Raw genomic sequence first — 22,416 nt, 5'->3', positions numbered from 1 at the left:
ATTCTCCAAAATAGAACTCATCTCGTCGTCAATTGCTTCTTTCCAAAAGGCAACGTCACGAGATTTCATAGCCTCATCAAAGGTTCTAGGATCATCATCTATACTGTAACAGTAAGAATATTGTGACTTAACACAATCTCTCGATCCTTCAACTAGGTAAAGTTGAAAGTCAGAACCATACGACTTGGGTGTCTTAGTTCTAGAGCCCCTACGAGGTTCTAGTGACTCACTTGAAATTTCTTCCAGGTTAACTCCTTGTGTAGTCTCATTTGAATGAGAAATCACGTCCCTTGGTCTAGGTATTGATGTAAAACGGGATTCATCAAATATTGCATCTCTTGATTCTATAACGGTGTTAATCGAAATAAAATCATTAGGTTCTATCACATAAAACCTATAGGCTTTGGAATGTTCAGCATATCCCAATAAAGATGCAATCAACACCTCTTTCACCCAAAGTTTTTCTTTTGGGTTCGGTTAATCTTACGATTGCCCGACAACCCCAAACTCGCAAATAATGCAAGTTTGGTTGTTTCTTGTACCAAAGTTCGTAAGGAGTCATAGTTCCTCTTTTATTAGGAACTCTATTCAAAATGTGACAAGCTGTTAACATGGCTTCTTCCCAAAATCCGTCACTCAAACCAGAGTACGTCATCATGGAATTAACCATTTCCTTGAGAGACCTATTTTTCCTCTCCGCTACACCATTTTGTTGTGGTGTATATGGAGCTGTAGTTTGATGAATAATCCCTACAGATTGGATATACATTGGATCATAATACTCACCACCTCTATCGGTGCGCAACGTTTTAATTAAACCATTTTGTTGTAATTCCACTTCAGTCTTATAGATTTTAAATTTGTCTAAGGCCTCATCTTTAGAATGCAAAAGATAAACATAGCAGAACCTAGACGCATCATCTATAAATGTGATTACATACTTCTTATTTCCTAAGGAAGGTATAGCATGAAAATCACAAAGGTCACTATGAATTAGTTCTAAATTCAAAGACGTCCTGTTTATGGTCTTAAAAGGTTGTCTCGTGATTTTATGGTCTTAAACCGAAAGGGTGTAACCCTTCAGTTTTGGCGGGAAAATCGGTTATACCAAAAGGCATACCTGTTCGCTGACACTTATTCGAACGCAACTTTTCTAGTTAACGAATAGTGCAATTTCTGTTGAGGTTTCGGGGCGCTGCCCCGAGCCCCGCGAGGGGCGCTGCCCCCTTGACCCCTGCCCGCTCACCTGTGAGCGGGACCCCAGCCAGGGGCGCTGCCCCTTGGACCCCGCCAGGGGCGCTGCCCCTTGGACCCCGCAAGGGGGCGCAGCCCCCTTGACCCCCGCATTTTACGCGACAGTTAGTAGCCAACTCTTACGGGCGTGTACTCCACACTCTCCGAACCCGTTGGTAAGTATAGCTAGCTAACACCTGCATTCAAGTAAATCGCAACTAACTAAAATGTACGTTGGATGACACTAAAATCACCAACAAATCCCCGATAAATAAACTGCAATTATCAATAGACGTTTACTGTTGATATGATAATTGATAATTGCCTGCTGATATTAGCATCGAAAACAATTTCTAGGTATATAAGATGTAGCATCAACATAGTTACATTTTTAAAGCTTAAAAAGCTCTACACTTCAAAACAAGTGTAAGTACTAATAAAAGGGCAATAATCCCACCAGAAGAACCCCCAACTCTATAAATCCAGTAAGGATCAAACCTTGTAAGGCTATGATCCAAATAACAAGAAAAAGCTGCAACGATTATTAAAACTAATAAAACAATAACCAAGTAAGTCGACACGCTAAGAAGGCGTTGCTCCTCAAGCTCGAATTCTTCAAACGTTTGCGGCTTCTTATCGATGAAAAGTGGTGAGATGACACCAATGACTCCTAAGATTATAGCCACCAATTTCTCACTTGATGAGTGCCTTCTTCCATGTCTGCTGCTTGTGCCTTCATGGTTCATTTGTAATTTATCAGAAAGTATTTTTTGTTTAATTTAATTATGGATGTATAAACAAGTAAACAACCACATCTATCTTTTTATGTGTGGGAACTTGATTCCAAAGATAAAAAGGTACATCAAAACAATAAACTTTATATGAGATGTGGATTCGCAATTCCATTGTGAAATATGGCAAAAAAGTTGCGAACTTTTTAGATCTGTATTAAAAAGATTGAAGCTTGTTTCTTAAGTTCTAAAAAAACGAGTGGATATGAATACTCATTAGAACACCGTAAATTCTACTTTGATTGAAGTAATGTCTTGTATATTAGAATATGATGCTAAAAACTATTGTCAAATTAGTCTTAAACATGTCAATTTAGGGTATCGTATATATATGCAACGGGTCAAATAAAAATCTCCAAGTGTGTTTTGTATAAAATATTTGCAGTCACTTTTGCTCCAAGAATTTTCAAGTCGAACAAATCGACCAGAACATAGAAGGAACCTAAGCATTGGAAATCCCAACGTGAAGCTATTCATGAATTCATCGATACATTATCTAGTTCTAAATTATTAATTTGATAATGTTCACAAGCAAAGATGTTTGTTTATTGAAATGAACCTAAAAATTTCGTAGCATGATATATGCAAAATGAGTTTTTATACCTTATAACATATATTAATGTTAGAATAAATAACCTAGTCAAAGTTTACATGAAGGGGATGTAGCTCAGATGGTAGAGCGCTCGCTTAGCATGCGAGAGGTACGGGGATCGATACCCCGCATCTCCAAATTCCAACTTTTTTTATAGATTTCAATTCGTAGCAACACTTGAATTCTTGAAACCCAATAATCATCTCAAAATCCTTGTATGCTACACAACATACATGTAGCCCTTTTTTGTTACAAAAAACGTAAGAAGCTGAAATGCTCATATAATTGAAAAATGAACAAGTGGGTCTAATTACGATTATATGAGGAGACACACAAGAAATCGTAAAGAATTTTATTGAAGTTCTTGGCTTGTTCAATCTGAGGTACATGTGATGCCTTCTTCATTACCTTCAATGTTGCATTCTTCCCCAACATTCTAAATCAGCACAACAATTAAATGGGAATTGATATTTCCAAACTTGTTTTTGATAAATTCACACAAAGTCACTAAACTACCCTTAATGATGTGTTATATAAAATTTTTATTTTAAAATATTGGAGGGCATAACTGGAAAGTAACAACAAAAATGTGTGGATCTATCAAAAATATGTTTGGAAATATCACCTCCCCAATTAAATCAATCTTCAAAATTAAAACATACACGACAAAATAAAAAAAACAGTTGTTTAGATGATTAAAATTACCGCCAATTTCTTTATTCTTCCCCAACATTCTAAATCAGCACAACAATTAAATGGGAATTGATATTTCCAAACTTGTTTTTGATAAATCCACACAAAGTCACTAAATTGCCCTTAATGATGTGTTATATAAAATTTTCATTTTAAAATATTGGAGGGCATAACTGGAAAGTAATAACAAAAATGTGTGGGTCTATCAAAAATATTTTTGGAAATATCACCTCCCCAATTAAATCAATCTTCAAAATTAACACATACACGACAAAATAAAAAAGCAGTTGTTTAGATGATTAAAATTATCGCCAATTTCTTTATTTCTTCCATGCCATATTCTCATCAAGGTATGTAAGTAAGAAGATGTACAAGAATTATGATATAAGCTAAGGGAAAGAAGGCATACTCTTTGAGTTCTTTTGCCATATCCAACAAAAAGATGTTATCTTGATCACCCCATATGATTAACACTTCCTACATTTGACAAAAAGAAGAAAAAAATTACTAATTGATAGTTAAGAGAAATTAACACTTGCATAATTTGTTACGTACACAATTTTAATGTTTTATTTTCATAAAAAGGCTTAATGAACAAGAACCTGTTGAAGAGGGGAAATCTTAGGCATATCATGGTGACCAAGTGCCAGTCCTTTTAGCAATTCCAATTTCTCTTTTCTGTTTTCACAATACAATTTCTGCAACCAAATGTACACAATTACTCTTTACTTTTACTACTACAAAATAAAAGTTGCAAGTGTTGTTAATGGCACTTGTCATATCATCATTTTAATGAGTCCGTGTTTTGATTATTAAATCATTTGTAAATTTACTTTTGAGTAGTCTTCCATTTAGATTCCACTTAAAGCAGTCACTTAGACCACGGATAATGGTGATTGTGATGTGGAGTGGATGAGGTGTATTTTTTGAAATAAGTCAGTGACTGGACCATGACAGGGAAGAGGAGGAGTTGTTGTGAGGGCTTTTTTCAAATGATGACAATAACGTGACATTTGTTTTTTAAATTTTTTTGTTTGTTTTTTGTAATTAGTTTTTATTTATTACATAAGATAAAATAGTGCATAAATTAAAAAAAAAAAAAGGTACTCCGTACATAAATAAATGGGCATTAACATTGCAAAATTTCAATAAAAAGTGTTACATAATTTAAAATCTATAAATAAATAAAAGGATTAATATTTAGTTCATAAATTATAAGTAAAATAAAAGTATTTATTTATTTTGTAAACTACAATCTTTGTTTGCAAACTACCATATACTTTAAGGGGTAAGTTGTATTTTTTATATAATTCCCAAGTTGTAATCGTCTTCTGTAAGACCCTGTTTTCATTTTCAGCTAAGTGGGACGCCGTCCAAGATTCGGGACGCCGTCCAGCAGTGAAGCATTGGACGCCGTCCAATACTTGGGACGCCGTCCAGATGTACTGACGGGCCAGCTGTTTTATTTTGTTTTTAAAAGGGGTATTTTGGTCAAATCACTTGGGTGTCGGTTTAGAGCCCTCAAAACTGATCTAGATCCATTTGTGGATCACATTTCATCCACACAAACACTCTCATCCAATTCTAGAGAGAGAAAGGGTTTAGAGAGAGAGAGAGCTTGATTTGGAGAAGAAGGAGTTGGATTCTCACCAAAGCTCGGGTTTTAAAGTTGTTCATCTTGCTCCTAGCTACGTTTTGGTAGTAGTGGTAAGTTCTAACTCCGAATTTCATTAACTGATTTGATATTCAAGTTAGGGTTTGAACTTGATATTGTGAGAAACCCATTTTAGACTCATGAAGTGAGTTTAGTGATGCTAGTAATCAGGTTTTGTAGTGTCGTTGGTGGATTTTGGGTTGGTTGTTGTTTTGGTCAAGTTCAAGACTTGCAAAATGGGTTAATCACTAGGTTTAGTGATTATGGATGTGTTAAAACCCATTTGGGTGTATTTTGGTTGACTAATTTTGAAATGGGTCAAAATTAGGGTTTGGTGTCAAATTGGGTAAGATAAGCGTTAACACTTATGATTTGGGTTAATTGACGATTTAGGGCCATTTTCACTTGTGTTAGTGATTAATGGTTAGTTTGAGCGCGGATTGTGCTCGGAAGTGTTTTTGGGTCAAATTTGCACTTATGGTGTTTTGGGCATAAGCTAGAGTGTTTAGCTGTGAATTATCTAGGTGATTCACGTTGGACGATTAGGAGCTCAAGCCGGAGTTGCCTTTCTTGTAATCGAGGTGAGTGGAATATTTATACATGTGTGTATGTGGTTTATTTACTTGTACGCGATGTGGGCCTTAGGTGCCACATCGTGAGTATTGGTGTCATGTCACAAGCCGGTGACTTATTGATAGTATGCGTGATGAGAACTACAAGTCGGTAGTGTCTTGGTGGGTGATTCACAAGTCGGTGACACCCTATGGTGATTCACAAGTCAGTGACACCTCTTGGAGGTTCACAAGTCGGTGACCTCGTATGTATTGGCGGGTGATTCACAAGTCGGTGACACCCTATAGTGCTTCACAAGTCGGTGACACTTATTGGTGGTGCTTCACAAGTCGGTGACGCCACATGGCGTTCACAAGTCGGTGACCCAATGGTATTGGTGGGTAGTTCACAAGTCGGTGACACCCTTTGGTGATTCACAAGTCGGTGACACCTTATGATGATTCACAAGCCGGTGACATCACACGAGTGTGACTCGACGTTATTGGTCGACTACAAGGCTTAGTACTATAGCGGGAATGGTTGGTATGTTTATGTATTGTATTGGTTTAGTATATTATTGTGTTGAGTTATATACTAACGTTGTTGATAGTTGTATGTGGTATTGCTAGATTGCTTATACGCTCGTATATGTGTTATGTGTTGGGGTATGCGTGTAGGTAAACTATATATGTATGTGTATAAATGTTTTACTCACTAAGCATTAGCTTACCCTCTCGTTGTTTACATTTTTAGGTTCGGAAGCGGATTTGGCAAGGGTATGCTCGGGATTTAGTTGATCTCCCCTTTTGATGCTTGCTTGGATTACTTTTGGATTCGACCTAGGATTGGGTAGTTTATCCCCAAACATCATGCTCGTAGTTTTTTGGAACTTAAACTCATTTGGGTCGAAACTCGTATTTTTTTTGTATGTATTTCGTAAAACGGCCGATGTGGGCTCGATGTCGTAAAAATTGTTTAATAGTGAAAACTTCTTAGTTTTACTTAATATGAGGTGTTGTGATATTTCGTTTCGTTTAAAAGTATTCGGAAACGTGTTTTCAGTTCGCGTGAAATGGGAATTTTGGACAGCAGCTGGAAGACCATTTGGACGCCGTCCAGATTGCTTGGACGCCGTCCTGGCCTTCACAACTGGAAGCCGTCCAGAAGAACTGGTTATAAAAAAAATAAAAATTTGTTACGTTTTCGGTTGGATAACGGGTTGAGTCGTTACAAGTGGTATCAGAGCATGGTCTAAGGGATTTAGGTGACTTGAGATAGGCGCCTAGACTTAGACTTTTGTGTGTGCTAATATGCGGGACTTGTAGGATTACGGGTAGGTTCGGGTTTTAGTTAGTGCATTAGAGAATAGGTGAACTAGCTACGTGTTGATTATGTTGTTACTAATCATGTTGTTTTGTGTTGAACATCTAGCGAGATGGTTGTTGTATTTACGAGTTTGACATGGCATGTGAGCGTAATAATGCTTCGCGACTATTATTATGGTTGCAAGCCAAGTCAAGTGAGTAATGTACAACAACTATTGAACTAGATGGGGTGTACGAACGATGATATATTTATTGATTGTGAATATAGATAGTGGCGGTGTATGTAATTTATTCGTGTTGCATTCCTAACCGAGTTCATTTCTTAGAATGAAGACGAGGAACGGACATGATAACGATGAACAAGGCGAAGACTCCGAGTTCACGGCTAAGGTTGAGGCCATCTTTAACCTTCAAAAAGCGGAGTTTCTCGAGGATGTTAGAAAGGTTTTCCAGGAATCGGTTGATGGGCAAGTAACCGAGTTAATCAACGAACGAGTGAATGCCGCGATTGAAGAGGCATTCGATTCTAGAAACATTTATCCTCGTGGTGAAGGGGGTGATGGTAATGGGGGACGTGGAAGGCGGGACTTCAATTACAAAAACTTCAAGGATGCTCAACCCCCTATGTTTAATGGAGTGAGGGATCCGTTGAAGAGTACATGTTGGGTTCCCGAAGTCGAGGGGGCCTTCCGTACTAGTGAATGTCCTCCCGAAAAGAAAACAAGATACGATTCTAGTATGTTATGTGAAGAAGCCAAGATGTGGTGCGATGACAAGATTCAATTGTATGGTGAAGAACAATGTATGAGCTTGTCATGGGAAAAGTTTAAAGAGGAGTTCTTTGATGAATACCGAACTCAATACGACCTTAATAAAATCCAGGACGAGTTGCGCGATTTGCGACAAGGTTCGATGGACTTGGTTACTCTCAAGTCTACTATCTTGTCAAAAACTCGTTTTTGTCCGGAGTATGTCGGTGATGACCGAATGTTGATGCAAGATTTCTATCGTACTTTGAGCGACGAGTTGAAGGGTAAGATTAGTCGGGGAATGGCTAAGTCTTTTGAAGAATTATTTGAGTTGGCTCGGGGTTTCGAACCGGAGGCCCCGAAGACAAGTGTTTCCGATGTTAGTAAGCGGAAGTTCGAAGCGACGAGGTTTTCGAACAAGAAAAGTAAGAGTGCTACCGAAGGTGTCGGAAGCATAAAGATGAGTGGCACGGATGGTTCTAAATTCGCGTGTTATAATTGTGGGCAAACGGGACATAAGTCTCGTGAATGTCCGTCGGGTAAGGTCACATGTTTTAAGTGCCGGAAAGAGGGACACCGAAAGTCGGAGTGTCCCGAGTGGAATAGACCAAGCGCGAAGGTCTAACGACGTTTGATTCAGGTACTATTCGATTTTTGTACTATCGTTATGAGGGTGACTATTAGGTAATAAGTAGGTTTATCCATGTGATGTAGTGGCTAGCTAGGTCGAGTTAGTCCATTGCGGTTTGGTTAACCGGGTGAATTTGACTAACCGAGTTGGGTTAATCAATTAGATGATAGGTGTTAATCGAGGCGGGTTAACCGGGTGAATTTGACTAACCGGGTCGGGTTAATCAACTAGACGTTAGGTGTTGACCAAGTCGGGTTGACCTAGTGTGTTTGACTTAACCAAGTCGGGTTAATCAATTGTTGTAAGGGGTTTGACCAAGTCGGGTTGACCTAGTGTGTTTGACTTAACCAAGTCGGGTTAATCAATTGTTGTAAGGGGTTTGACCAAGTCGGGTTGACCTAGTGTGTTTGACTTAACCAAGTCGGGTTAATCAATTGTTGTAAGGGGTTTGACCAAGTCGGGTTGACCTAGTGTATTGGACTTAACCAATTCGAGTTAATCAATTAGATGATAGGTGTTGACCAAGTCAGGTTGACCGAGCGTGTTTGACTAACCGAGTCGGGTTAATCAATTCTTGTTAAAGGTTGGCCGAGGTAGGTTGACCGAGCGTGTTTGACTAACCAGGTCGGGTTAATCGTTTTGGTGTTGGAGGCTTAACCAAGTCGGGTGTAACCGTGATTTGATTAGAGGGTTACTTGTATTGCTCTCCTTAAGGGTTAGCGTAGTAATGGTATGCCGTTCGAGAGGCGTTTACGTTGACCATGTATGTGTGCGAGTAGAGTCACGGTTGTTGACTATCTGTGATTGTGTGTAAGTAACCGTGTTAACGGTTGAGACGGTGCGAGTTAGGGTGTAAGTCTTGGTGTTCCAAGCATCTCCTTGAGTTAAAAGGTAAATAGGCTAATTGTGCGGCCTAGGTGGATAGTGACTAGCGGGTGTCACTAGAAAGTTGTGGGCATTGAGCCGTAATGTTCGTTGGATTTGTGCGACCTCGAGTAGTCAAGTGACGTATGACACCGAGAATGGACCCTGTAAGGGTCGAGCTATTGAGACTCGGTGGTAGTAATGGGAGTTGCATAACACTGCGTCAGGTGCCTCCGTATACCTGCTAGTGGAATGCTTCACTCCGGTGGTGTGATTACTTTGTACTTAGGTACCGGTGAGAAACCCGAAGGTACGATAATGGTTTATTGTGATGATTTGCGGGCGTAACATTTGACCGATTCGAAAAGGTCGAGGTTCGAGTACCTTGTAGTAAGTCCGCGGAAGATTTTTGAGTATGACCAACGTTGGTACTGGTCATGTGTGTTATGGCATGTCGATATTCCGCGAGATATTATCATCTTGACGGTGATAGTGTGGGGTTAAAACCCTAAGTGGGGGAGTAAGTACCCGGAGGGTACGGTAGTGCCTCGGTTTGGTAGGCGTGTTTGTGTAATTTGTCGGAAGTCGCCCCGTTTTGTGAGGTAAACTAGGGACGTAGAGTGTTGATTTCGACTATCTCGTGTAGAGATATGTTAGTATAGAGCACGTTCGAGAGTGAGTTCCTTAGAGTATTGAGGACTTGTACGTGCGAAAGGAGTGAAGATCATCTTTAATGGGCGATCGAAAGGATGTTCACCGTTGTAACGACCCGACTTTTTTGACTTGCTTTTGTGCTTTGTGCTTTCACGAAACTGCGTATTTGTGTGTACTGAGCTATATTATACTCTGGGATCTTACTACATGTGGATTACTTTCGTTTATATGTTTAAACGTGCCTTTAAGTACGTAGGGTACTTAACTTGATCCCCGAAAGCCCTTATGACCGTTGGTGTCACTTGACGTTTAGAACGAACTGCGTACTGTGTACAAGTTTAACTTTGGTCATAATCGGAATATTATGACTACGAAATACTAATTGTTATTTTATAATAACAATTACTTGGGTTTTTGGATGCTTAATTACGCTTAGTAATTTACTAGAGCACACTAGTTAGTCTTGTTGGACTTTAGCCCACCCTACACTAACTAGTGGACTATTTAATTAGCCCAATTATTATTAGTCAGTGACTCATATTAATGTAAGACAAATGTCCATTTATTAGAGGGAACATACTAGCATTTTTGTTAACCATTATCCTTAATGTTGCATGGGATCCTAACATAAGCACCAACTTTAGACAACCATTAATCAAAAAGCAAAAAGGTGTCCCCCTTGTCCCCCCACCAAACCCACGGCCACCATCCCCTCCCCATACCCTCACCTCCTATAAATACCATGTTTATCCCATTCATTTCACACTTGATTTCATTTACAATTTACACACACTTACTCTCTAATTCTCTCTCTAGTCTTTCTCACTCTAAAAAGTGTAAGTTTTAAACTTTCTTCTTCTTCTTCTTCTTCTTCTTCTTCCCTTCTCATTCACGACATCATCATCATCATCATTGGATCTAGCTCTTTAGCTTTTAGATCTTGTTATATATTGTAGATTCAAACATATATTTAAATCCTTCAAGAACATGGAAGATTCAAGCTTTCTAGCTTTGAATCTTCACCTATTTTGTAGATCTAAATCTTGTAGCTTTTAATATCTTTATTTTATTGTAAAGATTCAAACTTGTGTTTGTAATCTTCATGTAACTTGAAGATCTAGCTTCATGCTTCAAGGATCTTCAAGAACAACCAAGATTCAAGCTTTCTAGCTTTGAATCTTCATTTCTTTTGTTAGATCTAGGTTTTCTAACTTATGATCTCATTATTTTGTTATAAAGATCAAAACTTGTGTTTATGATCTTCATGTAACTTGAAGATCCAAGCTTTATGCTTCAAGATCTTCAAGAACACCAAAGATTCAAGCTTTCTAGCTTTGTAATTTTATAACTTGTGTGAAAAGGATCCAAGCTCTCTAGCTTAGGGTTCCATTACTTTGTTTGATCAAATTTGTGTTCATACTTGTTTGATTGATGGAAAGTTTGTAGCTTTAGTTGTAAATAGAACTTGTATTTGTGTTAAGACTAAGAATATGATGTAACATTGGTTCATCATCCTTCTAAAACTCTTAAGTCAGTTGTATTCTTACTTGATCTTAACATATTGTGTGTTGATGGTTGAATCTTGGTCAAAGTGATGCTAACACATCAATGAGTTGTACACTTGAAGCTTACACGCATCAAGGATGAGAACCGTGATGAGCATCAAGCACCAAGAAACCCACCGGAGCACTTGTTTTCTGTTTTTCGGGGTCTGATCAGACTCCTGGACTTATGTAAAATTGATTTTCAGATAGTTCGTTTCGAGTAGATGACTTTTCGTTTAGGCCTCGCCTTAATCCGATATACGGTTTAGGATTTATAGCCTTCTGAAAGTCACTACGCCTTTGTAACGTTGTGCTGAAATTTCTGACCTACTCGCACTTAAACCGTCGCCATGGTCAACGAAGACGAGTTAGGTTCTGAAAATTCGTCAGCGGTTAAAGGACTCACATACGGAGCCATGGCCACTGACTACGCGTCTTTTCGATTTGTATAGAGGTCGTAACAGCTGTCCGAAGTCAGCCTTTTGTTTCGATCTCTATTCTTGTTAAACTTACCTTAGTTTTGATGAATGATGATGATAATGATGATGTTGATGATGACACATAAACTTAATTCATGCATTTAAACTTATGGGGACAACATACTGACCTATTGACCTTTGACTTAGGTTGACGACCTTTCGGACCGACTTACTACCTGCATACGTTTCATATCAACTTTTACTACTTATTCACTGTGAGTTATAGCATCCCTTACTACTTTTTACTATTTTTGGACTGAGAATACATGCGCTTTTTACGTTTTACATACTAGACACGAGTACTTAAACTTTATATATGTGTGTGTTACAAAACGGCACAAAGATTCCCCTTAGCTCGGTAACGTTTAATCATTGGTTTCCTAACCGTGAACGCGAATCCTAGATATGGATCCATAGGGTTTGACAACCCCACTCGGGCTAGTCGCGCTAGCAGACAACGGGTGTTTAATATTTCGAGGACAAACGCACTCGCCAAGTGCACTTTTAGGGGGTGATATACATACGTTAAGTCTAGTTACCGGGTGCCCACGGTTAAGCATATACTTCTCATACAGATTTAAACTGCTGATTGAAGCACTGAAATCTCGTGGTCTACATTACTTTACTGATTACAAACTATAGCTCACCAACATTCGTGTTGACTTTTAAGCGTGTATTTCTCAAGTGCTTAGACGATGTTGCTTCCGCTGTTAGAATTGCTGTCTTGGTGTTATAGACTTGCTGTTATGGACCTGCTGTGTTAGATTTCCGCTGCATTACTTAGAGATGTCTCAATCATAGAACTTTTCTTTTGCATTCGTAACTTATGTTATTTTCAAACAATGGTTTTGTAACGACCTTTGGGTCACGTACTTATGTTAACGCTTCTATTCATAGGAAGCACGTTATATTTTATAAAACGCTATCTTTTTATGAATGCAAAACTGGTTTTCAAACAGCATATAGTGTTTGACCTTGTAATGATCCTGTTGTTGATGAACCGTACACGATGGTTTTGTACGGGGCGTCACAACCGAGTAATGGTGGACGAATTTTGGGAATTGTGGGGTTACGTGTCGGTTGGAGTTACCGAAATGTTGTAGGAAATTCCATCACTGTGTGCATGGTGCGGATGACCCAAACTAGTTGACGGTTGGCGAAGATACTCTGAGTTGTAAGTTAGAGTGTGCCAAGAGATCATGGAAGATCGTTGCGTGAATAGAACGTTACATTCCAAAGAAGTGGGACTTATAGGATGCAATGGCGGTATCAAAAGGGGCCAAGCTTGTGTGAGAACTCGAAAGGTTGAGGAAGGTGTACCTTCTTTGTTCGCGATGAGGTTTAGATCGCGAGAACGCGATCCGATTTAAGTGGGGGAGAGTTGTAAGACCCTGTTTTCATTTTCAGCTAAGTGGGACGCCGTCCAAGATTCGGGACGCCGTCCAGCAGTGAAGCATTGGACGCCGTCCAATACTTGAGACGCCGTCCAGATGTACTGATGGGCCAGCTGTTTTATTTTGTTTTAAAAGGGGTATTTTGGTCAAATCACTTGGGTGTTGGTTTGGAGCACTCAAAACTGATATAGATCCATTTGTGGATCACATTTCATCCACACAAACACTCTCATCCAATTCTAGGGGGAGAGAAAGGGTTTAGAGAGAGAGATCTTGATTTGGAGAAGGAGTTGGATTCTCACCAAAGCTCGGGTTTTAAAGTTGTTCATCTCGCTCCTAGCTACGTTTTGGTAGTAGTGGTAAGTTCTAACTCCGAATTTCATTAATTGATTTGATATTCAAATTAGGGTTTGAACTTGATATTGTGAGAAACCCATTTTAGACTCATGAAGTGAGTTTAGTGATGCTAGTAATCGGGTTTTGTAGTGTCGTTGGTGGATTTTGGGTTGGATGTTGTTTTGGTCAAGTTCAAGACTTGCAAAATGGGTTAATCACTAGGTTTAATGATTATGGATGTGTTAAAACCTATTTGGGTGTATTTTGGTTGACTAATTTTGAAATGGGTCAAAATTAGGGTTTGGTGCCAAATTGGGTAAGATAAGCGTTAACACTTATGATTTGGGTTAATTGGCGATTTAGGGCCATTTTCACTTGTGTTAGTGATTATTGGTTAGTTTGAGCGCGGATTGTGCTCGGAAGTGTTTTTGGGTCAAATTTGCACTTATGGTGTTTTGGGCATAAGCTAGAGTGTTTAGCTGTGAATTATCTAGGTGATTCACGTTGGACGATTAGGAGCTCAAGCCGGAGTTGTCTTTCTGTAATCGAGGTGAGTGGAATATTTATACATGTGTGTATGTGGTTTATTTACTCGTACACGATGTGCGCGATGTGGGCCTTAGGTGCCACATCGTGAGTATTGGTGTCATGTCACAAGCCGGTGACTTATTGATAGTATGCGTGATGAGAACTACAAGTCGGTAGTGTCTTGGTGGGTGATTCACAAGTCGGTGACACCCTATAGTGATTCACAAGTCAGTGACACCTCTTGGAGGTTCACAAGTCGGTAACCTCGTATGCATTGGCGGGTGATTCACAAGTCGGTGACACCCTATAGTGCTTCACAAGTCGGTGACACTTATTGGTGGTGCTTCACAAGTCGGTGACGTCACATGGCGTTCACAAGTCGGTGACCAATAGGTATTGGTAGGTAGTTCACAAGTCGGTGACACCCTTTGGTGATTCACAAGTCGGTGACACCTTATGATGATTCACAAGCCGGTGACATCACACGAGTGTGACTCGACGTTATTGGTCGACTACAAGGCGTTAGTACTATAGCGGGAATGGTTGGTATGTTTATGTATTGTATTGGTTTAATATTTTATTGTGTTGAGTTATATACTAACGTTGTTGATAGTTGTATGTGGTATTGCTAGATTGCTTATACGCTCGTATATGTGTTGGGGTATGCGTGTAGGTAAACTATATATGTATGTGTATAAATGTTTTACTCACTAATCATTAGCTTACCCTCTCGTTGTTTACATTTTTAGGTTCGGAAGCGGATTTGGCAAGGGTATACTTGGGATTTAGTTGATCTCCCTTTTTGATGCTTGCTTGGATTACTTTTGGATTCGACCTAGGATTGGGTAGTTTATCCCCAAACATCATGCTCGTAGTTTTTTGGAACTTAAACTCATTTGGGTCGAAACTCGTATTTTTTTGTATGTATTTCGTAAAACGGCCGATGTGGGCCCGATGTCATAAAACTTGTTTAATAGTGAAAACTTCTTAGTTTTACTTAATATGAGGTGTTGTGATATTTCGTATCATTTAAAAGTGTCGGGAAACGTGTTTTCCGTTCGCGTGAAATGGGCATTTTGGACAGCAGCTGGAAGACCATTTGGACGCCGTCCTGGCCTTCACAACTGGACGCCGTCCAGATAACTGGACGCCGTCCAGATGAACTGTTATAAAAAAAAAAAAACTTTTGTTACGTTTTCGGTTGGATAACGGGTTGGGTCGTTACATCTTCTTCCATAAAGTTGCAGGTATGAACCCTAATTTTTTTCTTTGCAAATTACTCCATCAAAATTACTCTTACGGAGTAGAAAATAAAAACCAGATGCTCATTTGAACTGGACCAATCAACCTTCGCCACATCGCCTTGCCGCCCCTCTTTTTTCTGCGTGATTCCGTGACAAACGCCGGCGAACATACGCCGACAAACGCCCATTTTCGACGTTTGTAGAGGCGTTTGTGTGGACATGTGGATGGCATCCGCCCAGATGCCGCTGCGTTATCTGTGGTCTTATTTGAATAACTCGGTGACTTACTAATTGTAGAAATAGGATTTTTTTGTAAGTAATAAACTCTTAAATAATACAATTCAAAGGATTAAGATCCTTTCAATTAATTATTAACTTGATAGGTCAAGTTGTGTAGTTTGTGAGAAAGAAAATTTAGGAGAATAGTTATTATATTTTTTTAATTCATTTTATCTAACTTTTTTATCTTTCACGTTTCAAATAACATGATCTATCAAGTAATTTTTCAGGAAAAGGTGCGGAAAGGGAAAGGAAACAACGGAGGTATACGAATCGGACCTAAATGGAAATGACATGAAAAGTATTTTTAAAACCTAGCATTGAGGGTGTTACGACAATATGTTAGAGGAATGGGAAAGAACTCATAATAGTGTGATATGATTTATTCTCGAAAAAATCCGAACAGTTACATTCAGTTACAAGCTACACGCAAGTTGCCCATTATTCGTGGAGATTTACCCATCACAGAGATGGATAGAGGAACAACACGAACTTCATATATCCGTTTCCATTCGATCCAAAAACACTATCGAACGATATTTATTTAATTATTACCATATTAACTATTAGACAAATTCTATGAATAGTAACAAGGGCATTTTTGTCCTTTCGCCTCTTTTTTTCCACATTTCTTTTACTTTCCAAAAAAACCCCACACTTTTTTAAAAAATTAAAATCGACCCCCCAAACAGGGGGTAAAGTGCCAAACACATATTTTCATAAAAAATCTGAAATAAACTCCACCCAAATATTCAACGGGTCATATATTCTCGCTCGCAACGAGTTAAATTTTTCCGGAACCATCGTTAAACTCGAAATAATTTTAGGAATACAATGTCACTAACTATGCGTAAAACGGACGCTTTTTTAAAAAAAAAACGCTAAATATTTGAGGTACTTTTCATACACGTTGATTTTGCGTTAAATTTTTAAAAGTCGAAAATTCAATTGCGAAACGTTGAGATGCACATGTATTGTTAACTTAAAATAACATTTAAAACTTTCACGGATTATACCTTTTAGTTCGACTCGAGTTGCGCTTCAACGACATCATCGTTAGCCACGAAATAATTTTACAAACTAAACGCAATAAAATACATTGAAAAACGAACCCCTGGCGCGAAGCGAGGGTTCGTAAACTAGTTATAACTTATTTAGAAAACTAGCCATATAGACATAACAACTTGTTAAACCATCATATCTATACTTATGATTATTAATTATTACTCGTATTAAATTATTAATGTGCGACATTTCCTTTCCTTAAACTATTTAAGATTTGAGTTTAGACTTTGGTGGGTGAAGGTACGTCATAACTAGGGCATGCAAATTTTACGTAGAATGAGAGAATTGACTAAGTCATCAATGGCGATGGATAACAAGTGAATGACATCATTTGTCATGGATGGTTAACTCAATGGCTAGCCATATGGCAAAGACCTATATATATATATATATATATATATATATATATATATATATATATATATATATATATATATATATATATATATATATATATATATATATATATATATATATATATATATATGTTGATTTATATATACTTTATTGTAAACGATAAGTATAAATAATTTTATATCTTAGTAGATTTATATTTCAGCTCGATTTTACTTGGATTATAATTAAAGTGAAACCGAACTGTCGTCAGTTCTAATTTCCCTAATTATTTTCGTGTCAAGCTGGTCCCAACTCATTTCAATCTTGTTTTGGAGCGTAAATAATGCTAGTCATAGGTAATAGGAAGGACTAAGTACCAATATTGTAGGTATAAAAATAAAAAGTAGATATAAATAGTAAATTAGTAAATTAAATTAATAATAATAATAAATATACTCCGTAGTAAATAATACTAATTGTCCTACGTAAATGTTTTACGGAGTAGATATGTAGAAACTTAAAATCTTAAAATCTACTTTCATAACTAAATTATTGTACAAAAGTTTTAAGTCATATAATATCTACAAATCATATTCATTTTTATATTACTTCTTTTCAGACCGATGTTGACATGTGAAGCAATAATATAAAATTAAATAAATATTATTATTTGTAACGCATGAAAAAGACTAAAATACTTTAAAATTGAGCAGAAATAGACTTACATCAATGAAATCGTTGAGAAAAAAATCCGGCATATAAACACGATTGAAATTATACGCAGCCAAACGCATCAACGTCCGTAACTGCCCGGCCGTTTCCGGCAGCATCAACTCTTCAATTTTCTCAACATTTGCTCTTTTCAGCAACTCTCCATTATCACACGGTCTCATATTCACTCCAGAACTTGCGATCACTACTTTTTCGACTCTCTCCGGCCACATCTCAGCCAGTCTGTACGCCACGAAACCGCCGTAACTTGTTCCGACTACCGAGTACTTTTTCACTCCGAGTTTTTCCATTAGTTTCGCAATTGCATTCGCTTGAAAGATCTCTGATCGTTCTGATGATTTCGTTGTTGATTCGCCGAAGAAGACTAGATCGGGGATGTATACGTCGAAATTAGGCGCCAAAAATGATACCTAATTAAATATTTAACTAATTAATCAACTAAACTTGTACAGTTTAATTTAATTACAGGAAAACAAAATCGAACTACATCAATCTGTTATAATCTATCGATGAACATTTAACAAATTAAAATACGAGTCTAATCAAATCAGTAATCGGAGTAATCAGTTTATAGTGTAGCATTTTAATTACTAACAGATACTGACCTGTTGTCGCCACTGCCAAACGCCGTGAGGACCGAATCCGTGAATCAAAAGTAGCGACGGCTTACGACGGTCGTTATTTTCCGATGGAGAATTGGCGGGAGATGAGGACGGTTTAGGTCCCCAAAAGTGGATCGTAGTGTGAGAATCGACGTCGATTGATTGAGAGGAAAGGCCGGAAGCAGTGAGGGAGCGACGGAGGAAGGAACCGTACAAGGAGACGAAGCTAAGGCAAGAAGTTAACATTGTTGTAAAATGAAATGAAATGAGATTTTGGGAGGAATTAAAGGAGGTTAATATGTTGGTAAACAAACTCTGGAAATGGTATAGAAATATGAGTGGAAAATAATGGTTGCAACGGTTTTAATTTTCCTGTATAATAAGTAGTACGTAACCTGATTGATACGTACTTGTTTTTTAATTATTTTCTCGTTTCCAACCATTATAAGACCAGTGTTGTAAAAAACTCGATTACTCGTCGATTAATTCCCGATTAATCTTTTTTAAGAGTAATCCGTTCCGATTTCCAAAAATTATTTTAATTAAATAGTCAATGTCAATTGATAGATCAAAATCGAATTTGGTAATCAAATTCAGTCAAAGTAAAAAATGGTTAATATTTTAAAATAAATTTAAAGTAGAATTTTATAGTTTTGAAGCAAAATAAACAATTTTAGACAATTATGTTAAAAATTATCTTTATATTTATGGTTTTTTTATAGTTACACATATAATTTTTAAAATATAATATTTAAATGTATACAGTAAAATCCGATTAATCCCCTAATAGCGAATTTTGCAACCTTGATAAGGACCGTTAATTTTTTTTTATTGAGTTATATTATCTTAATAAATATAAGATATAAGATACGGAGGTATGTAATAGATTAGTTAATAATTTAAAAAATTGTGACCTAAATGTAAATTTACATTTATTTGAATTTTATTTATTTAGACACGTCTTATTTAATAAGTCTAAAACGAACACCTATTAGTGATTTTTGACATTAAGTTTCATTTTATTAAGTTTATTAAGTGAAAATCAAACATGGTGTAACTCTAGGATCGAATCAAAGAAACCGGAAATTAAACCAAATTCAAATATAGTTCTAGGTTCCATTTTTAATTGAAATTCAGTTTTCGATTATATATATATTTTAAATTGATTGACCCAGAAAACCAATTCAACGAATAATATATTGAATTATTAATATATTGATAAAAGTTCGAATTTAAAATCGATTGGTTACGATTTTTATTTTGGTTAAATATGATTTTTTAGATTTCGGTTATAACCGAAACCGGACTGAATTCGAAGTTATCGGTTTGTGTTAATATTGGTTTTGAAGTTGAATTCGTTATTGGTTTTACCGCTAAAATTTTTAAACCGAAACGAATAATCGAAGATACTGAAAAACAAATAATGACCTGTTGTCGCCACTACCAAACGCTGTGAGGACCGAATCCGTGAATCAAAAGTAGCGACGGCTTACGATGGTCGATATTTTTCGACGGAGAAATGGCGGGAGATGAGGATGGTTTTGGTCCCCAAAAGTGGATCGTAGTTTGAGAATCGACGTCGATTGATTGTGAGGAAAGGCCGGAAGCAGCGAGGGAACGACGGAGGAAGGAGGCGTACAAGGAGACGAAGCTAAGCCAAGAAGTTAACATTGTTGTATAATGAAATGGAATGAAATGAAATGAAATGGGATTTGAGAGGAATCAAAGGAGGTTAATATGTTGGTAAACGAACTCTGAAAAGGCATAGAAATATGAGTGCAAAAATAATGGTTGTAGCGGTTTTAATCTTCTTAATTTTTATTTTAATTTTCTCCTAAAAAATATCATTAAGTCACTAACTTAGTAACTTGTACGGGTATGCATGGTATGCAAGTCGGTTCTATCAAATCTAAAACAAGATTTTAGGGTAGTTTTATCTTCTCTCTGGTTGTTAGAAGATTTGTGTGACGATCCGGAAATTTCCGACCAAATTTAAACTTAATCTTTATATAATTCCGACTTGATAAGCAATGAATTTTAATAAATCTTGAACCTCCGAAAAGAGTTTTACACAAGCTTTTGGTCACCCTTTTATTTCGACAATTCACGAACGTCATAACTTGATTTAATTGTTTAATTGTTTAATTATTGTGTATATATATGGATTTATATATATTTAACTTGAAAATATGATAATTAAATATCTCATTAAGTATATTAACAAAGTATTATATATATATATATATATATATATATATATATATATATATATATATATATTCATACTACTAATTTAAACTCAACAATATATATATGTTACTATTTAAACGAAATTAACTTATGTTAAAATGTATTTACATATAATGTATTACGAGTGTAAATACATCCTTACAAGTATATTGAATACACTTTATAATATACCAATACATATAAAGGATAGCTATACTCGTATTTCCATTCAATTTCCTCAAGAATTCTACTCGAATTCATACGGTATTTTTACCTGTATTATACACAGCTTCTAGAAGTATTTACTATTGATATATACCAATAGAAACCTGCAATTATTTGTGTAATATGTCATCCATGACCTAATCAATTTAATATGTCATGCATGACTTAATACAATTTAATTTATCTTAGATATTTTCACTAAAAGCCAAAATTATAAGCTTATAAATAAGGACCATTTTAACTCATTTTTACTCCACATTTTCTTAAACTAAAAACACACTCTTGAATGCTCTCATATCATACTTTAATCTCAGCAACTTTCCTCTTCATAATCAAGGTAAAATACTTCTCAAAATTCTTGTTCAATTCCTTGTATAGTTGCTATCTTATTATACTTATAAAACTTGTAAAAACTAGAACTTGTTTTGGTGAACACCAAGCTTGTTTGAAAAACTAATCTAATCTTTCTAACTTAACTCTAATAATACTTATTTATATGTATTATGATGTTATATTAAGTTAATATAAGAACTTATAACTTGTATATATGAAAAACACCTTGAAACTTAACATATATCCTTTAATCTCCATTCGGTAAAAAGCGGGCTGTTTTGGGTTGGGAATTAAAAACCTATCTTAGACTTTGAGTTCAAGGCTAAGACTTTGGAAATATATTAATATATATAAATAAGACTTCCAGTATTTTTTTCATGATTTTAGACAAAGTGGAAGTATGTTATCAAAAATCATATATTGGGTGGATGCCGGGATTTTTCCAAATCTGTCCACCGACACAAAAAGAGGGTAAATCTCTAAAAATTAATACTTGGGATGAACTTTTCGAATTGGTTTTGTAAAATTTACTTCTTAATGAATCCATAGCAATTTGATTCACTTTAAACGGAGTTGTAATGAATATTTGACGAGCAAAATAAAATCTGCTAAAATTAACGTTGAATGGACGAAATTTATATTATAAAAACTATATTAACCATATCTTTGTTAACTTATCCTATATCCTATATATATTTGGACATGTTATCAGTAGTATAACAAAATATTATAATCTTGATTAATTCTGTGATTGTATATATGTATAATAATATTCTTGGTACGTCCTAACACAATAAGTATACAATACGTTTTGATAAATCCTAAGACAATACGTACACAATACGTCTTAGTTAATTCTAAGACAATACGTATACAATACGTCTCTGGGTTAATGCAAAGACAATACATATACAATACGTCGTGGGGTAATTCTAAGATTATATATATATATATATATATATATATATATATATATATATATATATATATATATATATATATATATATATATATATATATATATATATATATATATATATATCGATTATTGGACTGTTGGACTTTTCGGACTATTTTGGACTACTAACAAAGGACTACTAACAATGGACTACTAACATAAAATGTTAAAAATTATTATATAAGTATTCTATGAACTTGCTTTATTTTATTCATATGTCGTATTATTATCTGAATCGTTATTATTGTTATAGGTTCGTGAATCCAAGGACGACGGTCATATTTTTAATAAGTTGAAAACTTATTATTAATATACTTTTACTACAGTGAGTATATAGTCTCATTTCTAAACTCTAAAAATATTTTGGGATGAGAATACATGCATTTTATGTTTT

At 36.2% G+C, this 22,416-nt stretch overlaps 1 protein-coding gene and 1 non-coding gene across 3 annotated transcripts; one reads left to right on the top strand and one right to left on the bottom strand.

The window, feature by feature from the left end:
- Positions 1 to 1,565: 1,565 nt before the first annotated feature.
- On the bottom strand, positions 1,566 to 18,604 carry LOC139890710 (uncharacterized). 2 transcript variants are annotated; one of them, XM_071873621.1, is made up of 5 exons: positions 18,281 to 18,604; positions 17,669 to 18,085; positions 3,912 to 4,007; positions 3,719 to 3,786; positions 1,566 to 1,966 (listed from the first exon to the last, which is right to left on the bottom strand). In XM_071873621.1, exons 1-5 carry the CDS (start codon positions 18,521 to 18,523, stop codon positions 1,927 to 1,929), a joined length of 864 nt encoding a protein of 287 aa, XP_071729722.1. In that variant the 5' UTR covers positions 18,524 to 18,604; the 3' UTR covers positions 1,566 to 1,926. The 2 variants fall into 2 exon arrangements, with proteins under 2 accessions (XP_071729722.1, XP_071729721.1); XM_071873620.1 differs by lacking the exon at positions 1,566 to 1,966 and adding an exon at positions 2,889 to 3,052.
- On the top strand, positions 2,681 to 2,753 carry TRNAA-AGC (transfer RNA alanine (anticodon AGC)). The gene has a single exon. It is a non-coding gene; the product is annotated as a tRNA-Ala (tRNA).
- Positions 18,605 to 22,416: the final 3,812 nt, after the last annotated feature.

This window comes from Rutidosis leptorrhynchoides, chromosome 2, assembly GCF_046630445.1.
Source record: "Rutidosis leptorrhynchoides isolate AG116_Rl617_1_P2 chromosome 2, CSIRO_AGI_Rlap_v1, whole genome shotgun sequence".
NCBI classification, from domain to species: domain Eukaryota; kingdom Viridiplantae; phylum Streptophyta; class Magnoliopsida; order Asterales; family Asteraceae; genus Rutidosis; species Rutidosis leptorrhynchoides.
The sequence above is the reverse complement of the archived record's forward strand: the minus strand, read 5'-3'. Positions and strand labels throughout refer to the sequence as shown.

What these genes read in the sequence shown, in the direction of transcription:
- LOC139890710 (XM_071873620.1), bottom strand. Translation starts at nt 18,523, where the DNA reads ATGTTAACTTCTTGCCTTAGCTTCGTCTCCTTGTACGGTTCCTTCCTC. An exon ending in TTTGGCAGTGGCGACAACAG is followed by an intron (nt 18,086 to 18,280) that starts GTCAGTATCTGT and finishes ATATTTAATTAG; the next exon opens with GTATCATTTTTGGCGCCTAA. An exon ending in ATGGCAAAAGAACTCAAAGA is followed by an intron (nt 3,053 to 3,718) that starts GTATGCCTTCTT and finishes GTGCTGATTTAG; the next exon opens with AATGTTGGGGAAGAATGCAA.